The 17,361-nt window shown below is 32.5% G+C and overlaps 1 protein-coding gene across 1 annotated transcript; it reads right to left on the reverse strand.

Moving 5' to 3' along the window:
• Positions 1-1,558: 1,558 nt before the first annotated feature.
• Positions 1,559-3,810, reverse strand: LOC21408351 (CBS domain-containing protein CBSX5). The gene is made up of 2 exons (XM_010100703.2): positions 3,323-3,810; positions 1,559-2,780 (listed from the first exon to the last, which is right to left on the reverse strand). The coding sequence occupies exons 1-2, from the start codon at positions 3,670-3,672 to the stop codon at positions 1,925-1,927; spliced, it is 1,206 nt and encodes a 401-aa protein (XP_010099005.1). The 5' UTR covers positions 3,673-3,810; the 3' UTR covers positions 1,559-1,924.
• Between the last annotated feature and the right edge of the window lie 13,551 nt (positions 3,811-17,361).

Raw genomic sequence — 17,361 nt, forward strand, 5'->3', positions numbered from 1 at the left:
AAAATTACTAAAAAAAAGAAAAAAAACATAAAGATATTATGGGTCTAGATGGGCTGGGCTGGGCCCATTATGGGCCTAGATGGGCTGGGCTGAGCCGGCTCATCATGGGCCTAGACGGGCCGGCCCAGCCCGGCCCAAGCCCGGTATGACCTATGATTTTTTATGAGTCGTGCCGGGCCGGCCCATAGGCTGATATATGTTGGCCCAATCTAGCCACCAATATTTATGGGTTAGGTTGTACCTTGAACAGTGACAGGCTGTACCGGCCCGGCCCGTCACTGTATCAGGATGGGCTTGGGCCGGCCCATGCCCCGACATTGTTGCATCTCTAGGTAAAATGATAAACAGCCACTTTTTATTTTTATTTTTTTAAATTAGTCATTAATCAGGTGAACTTTTGGTCGGTTCATGCATGTGCAATTTTTCACATGAGAAATCATTAGAGTGATTGTAAAGAAAGATATAAATCCCAATTGTTGTTTTTGGCTTTCCGACAACTAAAGGTTATTGTCAAGAGATTCCTGAATAATTAGGCAAGAAGTCGCAAAATGGAAGCATTCATCAGGTGAGTTTCCTCGTAAGAGAAACTGCAAGAAAAGCATTTACATATTTGCTAAAAATACAACAGTTTCCCACCATTTAAGGACCACAAACAAAATAAAATTTTAAAAGAATAAAAACCTGAATCCTTTTATGGTCTTTCTTAATAGCACTTCTTTTTTGCGTTCTTATTTGGAAACTGAATTTAACCCTGATAGAAAATTGGTGACTTGATTTTGGACAAAGCACATGTTACTTTTCCTTGATCTAAAGTATAAACTTGCTGCAGAATAGGCTTCTCTTCTGCTTGTTTTTATTATTTCCTTTTGCAACGCACTGTTTTACAACCCAATAAGTATTCAAACCAATCGCATTAATTTTATTAAATTAAACTATCAAAACTTGTCAGATTTTTTTTTTTAGGTGTAATCAATCGATATTTGGTATAACTACTGGGAAGTTTTTAATTTGAACACAGAAGACGTCATTAATTGTGTTCTTCTACTTTACTATTTTGACCCAAAAAAAAAAAAATATTAGTGCTTTTTAAATTTATTACAAGGTCTGAGCTGACATGTAATGTTTAGCTTGTGTAAAATCAAAACGAAGGGATGTACATTTTTTTTTTACAAGAAAATGAATGGATGTATGTACATTGCTTATCGATAGTAGATACTGCAAATTATGGTACACTACAAACTACAAAGCACCACATTACACAATAAGAATATTATTTGAACAAATTCTTATGTTTTATGTGTGTACCTATTGACAGTATACATAAACATATATCTAGTCCTAAAAAGAAAAAAAAAAAGAATGTATTGAGATACATACACGTATACGATTGAGGTTTCTAGAAGATATCTAAGGTATGAGTTGTCATGAAGAAACTCAATACCAATGGAAGTATGGAACTAAAAACTCGTGGCTGTTCTATGGGATTTTTTTGTTTTGTTTCGTTTTGTTTTTTTGGTTTCATTTTCTCAATTTATTTGTTTCTTACCGGGAAAGAAAATTCATAACTTTATAGGCATGAGTATTACATAACCACCTCAACAGAATCATCAAACTCAAAGACCAAAACTCAACACCTCTTCTCTTAAAATAAACAAAGGAAAGACCCTTTATCAAAAAAGAAAAAAAAAACTTTATAAAAAAAAAAAAAACAAAGGAGAGACAATCTTGCCTGTGCCGATTTTTCTGCTCAGATTCCGAAATAACAAAGAACACGAGACGCAAAATTCAAGTAAGTCCCGCAAAAAAAAGACGTAGAAACAATAGAAACAGAGTACCCTAGAAAACACTGAAAAATTAAAAATTAAAATAAATTAAAATAAATTAAAAAAGTCTCTCCTATTCACATCACTTTCTTTTCTAATTTCTAAGGCATGGTATATTCCCGGAAAACCTTCAAAATCGCAGAAAATGTGACGATTCCGACCAAGCAAGAGTCGTCGTCGACCACCCAAACGTAGTTGACGCGGTGGGCGATCGCCTGGATCATCACCGCCACCAGCGAGCTCTTCGGATGGCAAACGATCGCCTCCGCTCTCCTCGCCATCCTCGCCGAGTAGCTCGCTGATCGGCTATACCTCCCGGCCGATCTCGCCAATGTCGTCGTCGGCGACGCAAGACTCGATTCCTCATCCGACGACGACGACGAAGATTGGCTCGACAAAACGATGAAATCGTCAACAATCCCTTCCAGATTTCTTTCCTTCAACCTCCGATTTACAACCCTGACCAGATCCTCCGGCGGACCGCTGCCGTCAATGTAGGCCATGAGATCGCCGGCGGAGAGAGTCGCGATAGCCGCCGCTGCGGTCTCATCGCAGGAGGCGAGGGTAAGCGGCGAGATCTCGCCGATAAGGACTCCGTCGCCGTCAACGACGGCGACGGAGGTCTGGTCAGCTAAGGATCGGGAGATGAGGCCGAGAGCGGCGATCGCCGGCGAGTGGTAGTCGGTGGAGAGGACGCCGTCGGTGGTTATGATCCCGAGGGAGTCGATCGAGAGGGCGGGGATCGGAGAGAAAAGGCCGATCGAGCTGAGGAGGAATCGGACCACGTCTTCTTGGGTAAGCCAGCAGAATTCTCTTCCGTTGTGAAGTGTCGTCGTCGCTGTTGAGATTTTCGGTTGCTGTTGTTGTTTTCTTCTTGAGCTTATGCTATGTCTTCTCTTGATCGGTACCACTAGGTTTTGAGCTCCTTGGAGGATCAGATCAATGGCTTCCAATAAGCTGAAGAAAAAAATACCACAAATCAGTTCTGAAAAACAGAGTATTTTGTTCTATTTTGAAGGAAATGACATAAAAAGAAATGTTGGTAGCCAAAACTCCGGAACTTTTACATGAAAAGGAGAATTTCTTTAATTATTGTGATAGTTTTGAAAAGAAAATTGTACATTTCAAGGGAATTGGATAGTGAATAAAAATCTCTGAGAAACATCTTAACTTTTACTGAAATATAGCAAAACAGAGTATATGGGCGTTTTATTTTTATTTTGTTTTGGATTGTTAAATTTTGCTAAGAATTTTCTCTATATTGGAGAGAATGAAATCCCAGAACCTTCTAAATGAAAAGAGAGCTACATTTTTTAGGATTTTTATTTTCTTTGAGCAATAATATGAATGAAAACTAATTCATAGTCTCAAAGGATAAAGTGACGTTAAAGATCTCTGAAACTTCTTTTAACTTTTAACTGAAAATCAAGCAAAACCCATGTGTAGAATCTCATTGAGAAGCGTTAAAATCCAAAAGTTGGCACTAAAAATCAGTGTACCTAGAAGATGGTTCTAAATGAGTCACGAGGGTTGGAATCTTAGGCAAGAGATCAGAGACAGGTGTGTTCAAGGCAGTAGAAGGGGACAAAAGGTTGTCATCCCTGCAGAGAAAGCATATCACATCAACCATGCACACCTTGCCAACGCACCGGCAGTGCCACTCACCGGCGGCGGCGGATTCCGGCGAGTGGCGGTGGTGGTGGCAATCCCATACGCTGAGAAAAGGGTCGTCGGAGGTCTTGAGAGCGGCCAAGGCGTCGGCGACGGTGGCGGAGATCGGGAGGGACGTCAGCGCCGGCTTGGCGAGGCAGAGGTCGGATATGTCATGTGCCAACAAGCTCACTGCCATGCAAATGAAGAGAAGAGAAAAGAGAGATTGTGAATTGGAGTGAGAAAGTATTATTGTGTTGAGAGAAGAAGAAGAAGAAGAAGAAGAAGAGGAGGAGAAGAAGTGGTGATACTTGGTAGTGACAATTAGGCTTTTGTAGGACTTGTGTTATTTATAAGAGGGAGGAACGTTACATGAGAGAAATGAGACACTTGTATGGGAAGTTTGGGGGTACGGCATGAGGTACCAAATGTTGTGGCGGTCCACTTTTTTTTTTTTAAAGTGTTTTTCTTATTATTATTATTATTTTCTTTTTTGTTTTTTCTTTGCATTACAGATCATTGAGTTGTAGGAATTGTGTTCCACTTTTCACTGGATAAAGATTTGGGGTTTAATCTTGTTTGGTAGGTATTATTAAAAAAAAAAAATTTATTGTTTGGTAGGTAAGATATTGGGACTTTGAAACCAAATGCTGTCGTTTTGGTGGAAAGCTCAAGAGCTTAAGAAATAGTAATGAGTAGTAATGACCTATTAGTAGGGCGTTTCGTGAGAAGACTTTTGAAACTATTACTTAAATGACATGTTTATTTATCAGGATTGAAGAATGAGAGTAGAGAGTGGGAGTCAATCTCATGTTTATTTGTTCTTTTTTATCCTGAAATGAGAGTGAGATTAGTATGTCTCACTCAAATTTGGGATTGAAGAATGGGATTGACACTCCCATACCCCCCCCTTGGGATTAAGACTTTCATTCTTAATATTAATATTAATTTATTATTATACCCTTATTTTACTTATAAATACACAATTAAAAATAAAATTCAAAAAATAATAAATGCAACATATATTTATTATTTTATTTGCCTAATATTATAATATTAGCATAATTATGGTTAACTTTAATATAATAAATATGTACTTTATTTTTAATAAATTAATAATATATTTTATTTTTTAACACTATTTTTTATTTTTATTTATTTTATTTAAAATTTATTTTTATATTTTAAATAGTTGTACAATTTATATTTATTATTTTAGTACCCAATTATTACACAAAATATTTTAATTATGATTAATTTTAATATAATAAGTACACTATATTTTTTAAATTAAAAATATCAAATTGATTTAAAAGGTATATTAGTACTTTTACACTTTTTCATTCTAATTCTGTGTGTAAGTAAACGTATGAATGAGATTTGGAATGACTCTGATTCCGAATCCTATCACTAAGTAAACAGCTTATTTTGACTCTGATTCCTCACTCTAAATCCTACCCACTCCGAATCCTGCCCACTCCGATTCATGCTCATTCTGATTACGTGTAGATAAACATACCAAAAATGTTCCTGATCGGTTTTACATTACTTAAAAGAATGTGAAAGTGAATTTCAAATACCAAAGTCTAGCATCCTTAAATGTGTTAGCGGTAAGATATAGGGGTAAATCTTCACATTTATGACCTTTAAAGAATATTACTCAATACTCAAATTTTTGACCATAGAGTTTATTACGGTTGGGTCACCCACTTTGTGGTTATGCAAGTACTGTTATAGATTATGAACTTTCATCAAAACAAATTATTATATGCATTTTGAACATGTATGCAAATCATTTATGTGTGTCAGTATTGATCTTTGACTAATCAACATATCCGTATGTCAATCATAAACTAAGATGCCAACTATTGTGGTTCCACTCTTTTTCTACTTCAATTTACAAAATTTGCAATTTTTTTTTTTTGGCTGAATTTACAAAATTTGCAATTAAAATAATGATTAGTACAATTATCTTTACTTCCAAAATATATTCTTTTAACCTGTTCTGGAGTGTGTAATGGCCAATAATATTTTTGTTTCTTCAATTCTAAAGCCTCTTGCATTGTATTATTATCAGGAATTCTGCTCTGCCCTTTACACGACCACATTTTTAACTCTATCTTAATTCCTTATTTACACTGTCTATAAGGGTTAGTTGTGGTACTGTAGAAAAATGCACTATTCTATATTTATAGAAGAAATGTTGGTAATTTAGTAACTTAATTAAAAGTGGTGCTATTCACAACATGTGATGACACCTATTGAGCTGCTATTACAGTACTTTGGTCAAATTTTTTCAAATGCCGGTTTTATTTTTTGGTTCACTTGATTTAAAATATTTGGGAAGACCAATTAATATAAGAAGAGGTGTAAATTTTTTCCAAGACCTGCCTGCCTTATTGTACAATATTTTCAATTTGATTTAATTCGAATCAAGAGGACAGGTCTAAAGCAAGTTGAAAATTTTCCCCCGTTTTTTCAGAAAATTGCAACTTCTGAAATTGGCTTGTTTAAGGTACAATAATAATACCAAGCTTCCTAATTAAGTATCTGATTTTATAGGGGAAAACTTAATTAGTTCCATACTAATCAATCATTTTATACAATGTAGATATGGATTGTTACTTTTTTAAAGAAGATGTGGATTGCATGTTTGTGAAATAATGTTCTTAGCTTTCCATAATCTCTTACATCTTCAACTTAACGAGTTTTTTTTTTATATATTTTTTTATGATGCATATATACTGAAGATATAACATAAAATGACATGATAAAAAAAAAAAAAAAAAGCTTTACAATCATAAATAAAGCTAGAATTTTTTTTTTTTTTATATAAGATTGTAGCGTTGTCTATTTCTAAATAGGTTAGGTGGTTTTATTTGGATCGTAGTAATGGTGATTACTAAATAGAGATACTAATGGATTTAGAATATATTGAACCACAGTGACAATAGAATTATAATTCTCATGCAATTTTGTAATAATATTTAAATTCTATTACTAGGGACCATGTAATGGATTTAGTTTAATCTTGGTGATTAGTAGACTCACACCCATTTATTATGTCTTTTAATATTTCAATGAGTGAAATCAATTTCATTAAAGGACTTGTTGCTAGTATAGGAACCTTATGATATTTGCTCACAAATATAATAAAAACAACAAAATATATAATTCAGCAATCTAATACAATGCTTTATTTCTTATAATGTTATAAAAAGAAATGCATAAATATGTATTATAATACTTTTATCCTAACAAAGTAATCATCGAAAGGGGAATTATTGACACTCATATTTATCTATTTACTTTAATGAGCAATCTCATTATCTTTCCTATATCAATTATTTTTTCTATTTCATTCTTTTACGGTTTGATAAATAGTAAACACGCCCTAATGCAGAAAACGAACATCAATTTACAAGTGATCTTGTTACGGATGAAGAAAGAGAAAAATACCATGCTTCAATACTCTCCATTTTCACACTTCTTTTTTCTCTGCAAAATCCATACAAACACACACAATATCCTAAAACGCTCACCCATGCTTCTTATTAAGATCAAAAGAGATTGAAACTTGGTGTCCCATGGATGAAACAAAAATTCTATAAAGTGAATTGAATGATAAGAGTAGTTGAATGAAGGTAATGGATTTTCCATGGGTCTGGTTTTGGTTTTTGGTTCTTATTTTAGCTTTAAAGTTATTTAAAAAAAAAAAATTTGTTAAGTGTGTAAGATACTGCATTTAATGGAGATAACCTTGATATATCTAATGGTGACCATTTCTAAATAATTAAACAAAATCTACACATCTAATAAATTGAATATTATACCAAGTATACCATAACAAACTTTTCCCTAAAAAAATAAACCTATACCATAACACAAAAGATTGTCATATTCTACTAAAAAAAAAATTGTCATATTACGTGGTATCCCAAATTTGATAAGAAGGCGGCATTTAATCATCCTTGAATTTGTAGTTTTTTTTAGAGGGTCTTGTAGTTTTTATTTTGATGAGTTTGGAATTTGATTGATTGTCATTTTTTAGTTTCATAGGCTTAAAAAACTTCCAATTAATTGATTATGGACTATCAGTTCCATACGACCTGTAAAAGCATAAACAAAAAGAGCAAGAGAATTTATCAAAGGCTCTGTTTTTCCAAACTTGTATATATTAAATCTAACTACTTTCTACTCTAGAAGAAATTATAAAATTCCACGCATATTTTTTCTCCTGGAAAAAAGGGTCAAATAGCACAAATTAAGAGAAAGAATTTATGATCGTATGCGAATTTCTTTTCCATTACCGAGTGTAATTAAAGCATCCTATTCTTTGTCATATTTCCTCATCCTTCTTCTTGTTTTACTTATTTATTTATTGTGAGGTTTTATTTGTTGATCGAGTTCAGTGGTCGAGGTCTTTAAGTCATGCGCATTAGCCTACTGGGGACCGGCTTTTGTAAAGCACCTATGGGCGGAGCTTTGCTTTCAGACTCTTGAACCTCGTCAACTCGATAGCTTCACTCCTCGCTTTTCTTCAATTATAAATAACCACTTTAATGGAGATTTGTAGCATCATTCTTCCAATCCCGTCTTGCGATGGTGCTCCTTTAGTAGGTCTGATAAGCCTTTATAGAGTCCGAAAAAATGAAATATTAATAGTTATCTACTTTTTATATTAAAAACTGTATGTTTTATATATTTTTTTTAATTTAACGTGATTTTAACTAAATTTAACGATAAAAAATTATACAGCTGATAAGGAGATCTATAAAAAAAAAAAAAAGTATATTATTTATTTATTTAATATTATTTTTACTAAAGAGGTTAAAGAGCTTTGACATTTTTCCATGAGGGTTAGTGGTAACGTCAATTTCAATTTATGCGCGTCCGAGACCAATGTACAAACGGACGGTGGGGATCAAATCTGCAAGCAAAATCAGCAATCAAAGTTGATTAAAACGACAGCGCCAAAATTGCATGATTTTACTTTTTACCGGCGTTTCAATTAATCGCCCGTGAATATCATAATTGTCTTATAAATAGAAACTGATGGAAAAAATTAGGATATTAATGCCCACTAAATTTAATTAAAGGATAAAGTGCACAAATGGGGACCATATTCTTAAAGTCCAAACTTAATTGTAATATTGCGGTTAAAAGTTAAATCCTTTACTCATGCGGATAATAATTATTATTATCTGATATGCTTGATGGAGGTTGAACGTGTTTCATGCGTTTGCTATTAAAAAAAAAACAGCATTGACTTGTGAGTTGTGACTAAAAGCTAATCAATTAAAGTAATAAGCAAATAGTTGCGTTCATATCTATATCTATATCTATATATATATATATATATTATATATTAGTCTCATCCACACAAACGCCTCATGACTCGTTTAGTTCGCTGATTTGAATTTTTAATTTGAGTTAAGATGTAATTTTATTTGAGAATTTTTTACTGTAACAAAAAAGTTAGATGTGACTGTTTCTAAGAGTTTTTTACTGTAGTAAAACTCGAATCAGTGAAATGAACATGACCTAAATTTTAAGTGAAACCCACTTTATATTGATGACTAGTCACGATGTATTCTTATTCTGCTTTATGAGAAGATCAAAATAATATATTTTATGTTAAAAATGATGCATAGAATGAATAAGAAATTTGACACCCAAAGTGCATCATGAAGATGAAGTGGAAAAAAATTAAAGAAAAAACTCTCATCCTACATGATATGGAAAAGATATCAAGGTCATCTAGTATTTTGCTCTTGGTTTTTGGATATTGAATATTATTATAAAGTTGCAAGCTTTATGATAGAAAAATGTTAGTTGCATATTCTACATAAAAAGGCGACCTTTTTAAATCTATAATCTTATTCTATTACTATAAAGTTGCAATCATTATGCTCACATTCCTTAATTTTTATTGTGTTTTTTTATTCAATTTTTCATTAATTTTTTTCAAATATTATACGTAACCTTTGTCAACCTTTTAATTTCTAAACTTATTTCATTATCATAAGTTGCAATATTTATTGGTAATATTGTCATTATACGTATGATTTCAAAAATTCTAAACATTTTTTTAAAGGATACACTAATATTTAGATGTATCATTAATATATGATTAGTTTATTTATTTATTTATTTTTTTCAAAATGTAGCCTAAAACTAATAAATCAAATCAGTTTTCAAAGTATATCATTCAATCCAATCTAATTTAATTTAGATATGTCCTTGTTGATTTGATTTGTTTAGAAGTTGCATAGACTCAAAAAAGCTTTATCATTTAGTTCGTTAATTCGAGTTTTTAATTCAAATTGATATGTGACTTTATGTAAAAACAATTTTACTGTAATAAAAAAATTAAATGTGACTGTTTCTGAGAGTTTTTGGTTATAATAAAACTTAGATTTTGTGTTTTAAGTTTTTAACCTAATAAAAAACTATAGATCAGCTTGGCGCTTTTGTTGCTAGCGACGCCCAATGTACACCCAACCCCTCACCAAATTGATAGGTTTACTCGCTTCCTCTGTGTCAAAGAACATGAAAATGATTTCACGTCTGGACTCGCAGTAATTAATCCACACTTGTCTTCAACAATAAAGCGCAATATTTGAATCTCCCATACCCTATTTTTCTTTCATTTTTTTCTTATTTTTTGGTTAGAAATTATTCAGTGTGTATCACGTCATTTTAATGACACGTCATTTTAATGATGTGGTACACCGATTTAATAAATTTTTAACATTTGTCTGATTTACTTATGTCAGTTTTAATTAATGATCTTCTCTCTCTTCTAATAATGTGTTTTACTATTATTTATTTTTTATTAGAATAGTCATAAATACTTTAATACTTCATTAATTAGTTTCAAAACTTCTTGAAAATATTATTTAACTTGATTTAGAAAAATGATAACACCTTCTAAAGGTGGTCGGACATGAAAAGGCATTAACAACTTTTTTATTTGGTAGAAGGAAAAAAAAAAAAAAAAAAAAAACCCTGTGACTGTGAGTGACATCTATTTGTATCAAGTAGTATTTTACTACTAAGCGACTGTTATTGGGGGGAAAAAAATCCTTTTCCTGTAAGAAATGATGGAAGTCGCAGAACTTGTAAAAAAAAAAATGGTGGAAAGTCTTTGGTTTGACAGAAAAAAAATGCTGCATAGCATCATTTCTGTATTTAATTAAAAAAATAAATGGTTTAACGTTATTTCTCTCAACAGATTATAAACAAATATATATATATATATTGCAATCAATTAATTCTCATATTTATTTCCCAAAAATTAAAAAAATGTCGTCCAATATTTTTCTTAAAAAAGTCTGTTAGTATCATTTTGAAAAAAATAAGGACGAATCACTCCATAATTTTTGCTCATCTATTGGCTTTTCTCATGGTTTCGTATTATTATTATTATTTTTTTCAATTCACGTTCCTGCCAAATTGAAAAAAGAAAATTTAGTGTTTTTTTATGTATAATAAGAAAAACTTAAAATAGAATGAACTTTAAGGTGATAAATTTCCTAGCATAGAAACAAATTCTGATAGATAATTAAGTATGTTATTGTTTAAAATTATTTAACAATGAAAATTTGATGGGGTATTTATTGCAATCAATACAACTAGACAATAAAAGTTATTAAAAAAAAAGAAAGAACATTAAGAAAGAGAAAGATTATTAAATTGAATTGACATGGCAAAATGCACAAATATCAATAATTTATTGGACAAGTATACCACATCATCAAAATAACGTAGTACATTTAGTTTACTGAATAATTTCTTTTTTTTGACAGGATCATCCTACTAGTATAATCGTTTTCTTATAATTAAATTTGATTAAAATCACATCAAATTAAAAAGTACATAGAATAAATAGATTCTGATATAAATATATCCGTTGTATTAAAAAATTTTGAATATTTTTTTTTTCTAGAACCTATAAGAGAAAGTCTTTTTTTTTTTTTTTTTCTTTTTGCTTTTTTGTTTTTGTTGTTGTTGTTTTTTTTTCTAATTTTTTTTTTTTTAGTTTTAACAAAAGGCTTCTCATAACGTACCGCAGAGAGCATACTCTATCCAGTCTTTGACACAGGTCAGAAGCCCCTTTTCTGGATTATAGCCCTGCTTTGGGTAAGTAAGTACCCATGCCTTACCATGTGATCCCCAGTGCAATAAGAGGAATTCTTTTATCAAAATCAAATAATTATTCAACAATGTGAAACGACCTTTTATGGAGTTCTTTTTTATTTTTATCCGTTAATATTAATTTATATATTTTTATCATTTAAACTAAAACTAATTAAGGTAGAGCTTCTTAAAATGAAATTTTTTAATAAATTAAATATTTAAAACGGTAGAATTTGTAATTTTTTCTTTTTTTTTTTTAAGATGAAAAACAATGAGACAAGGCATGGCATGGACTATGAAACCAAAACCATTTAGATTCAAAAAGTCATTTAGTATCAAGTTTCCAAAGTTATTTGGTTGATGGGTTCATCATGAGAATTAAAGGAAAATGAGTGCACCAAATTGCTTGAATTTTTTTCCCCTTCAGAGAGATTCTAGCCATATACTTTTAACTGTGTTTCTAAAATGGTTGTGTTTAGGGGGAAAAAATTATTTGATTAGACATTTATTAGCGACAGGAGAAGAAGTAATTGATGGAAAACTTGCGACAATAAGGTTCACAAAAGAAGGGAAAGTGGACCATTTGAAGATCTTTCTTTTTTTTTTTTTTTTTTTTTTTTTTTTTTTGGGGGACGATTCTCTATGAATGTTGGTGTCAACTTGGAGATCTTTTTGTCTAGTGACCACCCCTCTAATGCTTTTCATTTTCCTCCACAAATAGCGTATCCAGATCCTAGGATAGAAAAACAAGGATGTATCTGAAAAAGGTTTACATTGTAAGAAGGGTCAAATAGTTACCCTACTGTATATAATTTTGGCAAGGAAAGATCCTTTTTAATTGATTTCTTATGGGAAATGATAAGGGTCTTGCTAATTTAACGAAGGTCGGGTTTATATTTTTTTTGAATGAGCAAAATTTCATTTAATAATTAAGATGATACAAACTCTAATATAGTAGTAAATGAGACCATTAAATAGAAATGTATTCGATCACTGTGAAAATTAGATTCATTAATAAAGATGAATGAGACCTAAAGACGAACATAAGTGCTAAAACCCAATAGGTAAAGATACTCTTGGCACATTAATAATCGTGACAAAGGCTCAGTTGACAAAAATTACTGTAGTCAATAGATAACACCACTCGACCGAGACCAAAAGATTCAAAGCACTATGATCATTCACAACCACTGCTGAAACTTCGGGTGGCGGGCATGCCCGGTGCCAGAAAATTTTTGGGCACGGCGGGCAGGGCCCTCTCGCCGCCCGACCAAGGTTTTTTTTGGCACGGGCTCGGGTAGCCCGAAAATATAATCCCCCGACAGCCCGCCGCCGTGGAGAAGTCGTCCCCCGCCGTTCACCGGAATTTTTTTGAATTTTCCGGCAATACCTGAAGTTGCCCGATTTTTTGTGACCGTTGCCCGAAAAATGGCCAATTTTTTTTTACTGTTAGCTCGAAAAATGCCCGAATTTTGAACAAAAACGGGTCTTTTTACCCGAACCCGAATTTTGCCCGAAAATTTAAACCCAACGGTCGGATTTCTTACCGTTGCCCGACCTGCCCGATTTTTGCCCGAACTGCCCAAAAATATAGTAGCCGTTGAACCCGAATGTTTGGGGAAAATTTTTTTTTTTCAACCCAAAACTCTCTCTCAATTTCTCTTAATCTCTCTCAAATCTCTCTCGAATCTCGATCTCTCTTAAGCTCTCTCAAAGCGTTCTCAATCTCTCTTATTTTTCATAATGGCTTCTTCTGGTTATGGTGGTGATATTCCCATTTATGCCCAATTCAACATCGAAGAAGGGCAATTTCCTAATGTTTTTCAAACGCATGAATCGCAAACTATGGAAAGAGTTGTTGATGAAACTGTAAATTCGACCCCTGGTGGACGTACTAGAGGTCGGGGACGTAATGGTGGTGGCACAAGTGGCTGTGGAGGAGAGGCAAGCGGTAGTGCTAGTGCAAGTGTTGCAAGTTCTAAGAAGAAATGCAAGCGCACTTCAGCAGTTTGGGAGCACTTCAACACATTCGAGGAGGTCGACAATAACGGTAACATTAAATACGTAGATCAATGTAAATATTGTGGAGAGAAATTACAAGGTAACAGTATTCACGGCACTACACACTTAAGAAGACACTCTGAAAAGTGTCTTCAAAAGCAAGGAGGCAGCTGATCTCTGCCAAACGTAATTATCGTTTGACCGCCAAACTGGTGGTCTAAGCACGTGGAAATACGATCCGCAAGTTGATCGTATGGAAATGGCACGATTAATAGCCACATTAGATCAACCACTAAGTTTTCCTGAACAAAGAAATTGGCAACGTTATATTAAAATTGTACATAATCCTAATGCACAATTTTTTTCTAGAACTACTCTTAGGAAAGATGCATTAAAATTATATAAACAATAAAAGGAAGCATTAATCAACCTTCTACACTCTACTAGTGGGTGTGTTGCGTTAACGGCGGATATTTGGTCCGCCGTTGCCAACAAGGATTATTTAGCTGTAACCGGACATTATTATAAAGGTTTTGATTTGGATAAGAGAACCTTAGGTTTCAAATGTGTTATAGGATCACATACTGTCAATTTAATATATAACACAATTTTATCTGTTATTGATGAATATAGTTTAAGAGATAGAATAATGGCCATAACATTAGATAATGCAACTGCGAATACTAAAGCAATAGAACTTTTTGAAAATGATTTAAGTTTATTCGGTAATAATGATATTTTCCACCAACGTTGTGCATGTCATATAATTAATTTAATAGTAAAGTCCGGTTTAAAATCAATGTCAGGTCATATTAAAAGAATTAGAGATAACATTGCTTGGATTCAAGGTAGTAATCAAAGAATACAAGATTGGTTTAGATTTCTACAAGCATGTAATGAAAATCCTAGAGCATTAGCCTTAGATATGCCCATAAGATGGAACTCCACTTACATAATGCTTGAACAATGCATCCCCTATAAAGATGCTATAACAAATTATGTTAGTGCAAAATTAGGAACAAGATTTATAGATGAAAGTGATTGGTAAATTGCCAAACTTTTGTATAACTTTTTAGGTAGATTTCACGAAGTTACTATAAAGCTTAGTGGAACTTATTACCCAACTTCACCATTAGCGTTAAGAGAACTTTTAAGAATGTCTATTTTATTTAGTGAATTTAGGACACACGAGGTTTTAGGAGTTCCTATCGCCTTTATGGAAAAGAAGTTTAAAAAATATTGGTCTAAATTACCCATGTTGTATGGTTTCGGTGTTATTTTTGACCCTAGATTAAAATTAGAAGGTTTAGAAAGTGGATTAGATAACTTAGGTGAATTTTTAGCTATCGACACTACTGACCAGTTTCCTATTATAAAGGAAAAAATATATTCTCTATATATCTCTTACGAAAGTAGGTTTAGAAACACATCTCGTGTTGAACAACCGCAACAACGAGACGACAATCCGCATTCATTCTTGTAATATACATATTGTAATTATACAAATACTTATACAACATAAAAATATAATATAAAAAAATAAAATTCGGGTAGCCGGTCGGGCATCGGGCAGCCTGACCAGGCACGTGCAGGCATCCCCTGCCCGAAGCTTGTCCATGGGCAATTTTCGGGTCGGATTGGGCAACCTAAATTTTCGGGCAGTTCGGATTCGGTCGTCGGGCAAAAATTTGGACTTTTCGGTGGTAGACCTACCACTGGCATGTAAGAATGACGTGACAACTTTCTTTATTATACAATAAAAACAAAAACACTAAAATGGCAGAATCAACATCACCTTTATTGGATCAAAATAAAAACTAAACACAAGAAAATTTTCTCAAGCTACAAGGACAAGATCACTAGCGATAAGATGGCTATCAAGACTGTAGAGGACAGAGCAGTGAGGACCCATGCAACTCTGCAATCGGAAGAAACTAAGGGCCCGTTTAGAAGGTATACTCAAATCATGATTCTTAATTCTGTCATTTAAAATTCAAATTTTTTGTTAGAGGAAAATACTGTAGCAGAATTAATTATTTAAGTTTGAGTATATGAGACAAATAGACCCTAATATGACACTGGTTAAGACCCATGCAACTCCACCATCGGCGCTGAGCACCCAATTTGCAAACCTACATAAAAGTTTATTGAACTTTTTTTTTTCCTTGGTTCTTAATGAAGGCTTTTTGGCATCCAATTTGAACACCTATATAAAAGCTATCCACATTGCCCTTTATTAATGCTGTAACAATTAGGCGTGTGTATATATATATATATATATGTGTATATATATATATATATTCAGTCTCATATATATGTTAGTTGGTGGTTCCAAATAAATGTAGTTATTCAATAAAAGAGTACATAACATAACAGTTCAAGAGATGCATTCTCTTTCAGGGAATAGGAAATAGAAATGGACAAGTTCCTAACAAAATATTCACTCATTTATCTAAAATATTTTAGAGGGCCGGCTTCAGATTTAGGAGGGACAATTAAGACAGATATTTCTGTACATGGAATACATGTCAATAAGATTATAACATATAGTCTATATAGATGTCTTTTTCATGTCATTTTTCTTTTCTAAGCTTTCAAGATACAATATATTTTTCACGAAAGATATTTTGAAGTATTGATTATAGAAATTTACAATTTTACATGTTGTCTTCATATAGTTTTCGTTACCATAACTTTTCTACACTAACACTATTAATTATTTCAGTAAAAAGCTGACCCTTAATATCTCTATAGACACTAAGAAGACGTTTAGTTTATTGATTAAAATTCATGTGATTAGAATTATTTTCGATTTACGTGTATTTTTTATGAGAAAAAACACTGTAGTGAACCATAAATCATGATTCAAATCATAGTTTGAATCTTCCAACCAAACATCTCTTAATTTTATAAGCTTCGTGTTCCGCTTTTTGTGTAGGTTGTTCTTTCGGCAGATGTCATTCTTCGTTCGCCTAAAAAATGCAATTAAAGCCACTAATTATTAAATACTACAATTGTCCTTGCTGAGTTTTTATGCCTTAAAATTGTTGCGTATTATGTTTACGATAGAAGAATGGCTTCCTCAATGTATATATGCAAGTAAATTATCATTAACATCACATGCGATTATGATTGTTGATATACCTGAAATTTCGCACGCTTTTTGAATCTCTATCATGTGTTTAACACATTACAATATAAATTCCTAGCAAAAAATTGCAATATAAATTTTAGAGAACAAAATTATTAATTAAAGAGAAACATCTCCCCAGAACATCTCCAATACTAATGTCATATATATGGCATAAAAAAAGTATTAAAAAGCATGTCACTAGTTTGGGTTCGCCATTTTTAGAATTAGGCGGTTGAATTTGATGCAAATAATGTGGTACTAGCCATCGGACTTCCACTTTCAAGATCACTGGAATCGTCTACTATTGGTGATATTCAATTCAATCTTTCTTTAGCTTCTTATGACTTGATTCGCACGAAATTTATCAGTTATTTTGTACAAACTGATTTAGCTTTGATTGAATAAAGAAAGTGATTTCATTTAAAAAAAAAAGTATAAAAAGGACATGAATGATGATGGTATAAGAGCTTAGGGACTGATAATACACACACATAAAAACACACAAAAACACTAAGACAACATACCGAACTATTACTAGATTAAAATATGAGGTCGGATCACGATGGTTGTGTTTGAAATTAATCTCATTTTTTATGTTTTTCGAGAAAAAAA

The sequence above is a fragment of the Morus notabilis genome, unplaced genomic scaffold (assembly GCF_000414095.1).
Source record: "Morus notabilis unplaced genomic scaffold, ASM41409v2 Scaffold100, whole genome shotgun sequence".
In the NCBI taxonomy this organism is placed as follows: Eukaryota; Viridiplantae; Streptophyta; class Magnoliopsida; order Rosales; family Moraceae; genus Morus; species Morus notabilis.

Bases quoted from the DNA above. Each gene is read 5' to 3' on its own strand.
- LOC21408351 (XM_010100703.2), bottom strand. From the start codon at position 3,672: ATGGCAGTGAGCTTGTTGGCACATGACATATCCGACCTCTGCCTCGCC. The intron at 2,781-3,322 runs GTACACTGATTT...TTTTTTCTTCAG, and splicing joins CATTTAGAACCATCTTCTAG to CTTATTGGAAGCCATTGATC.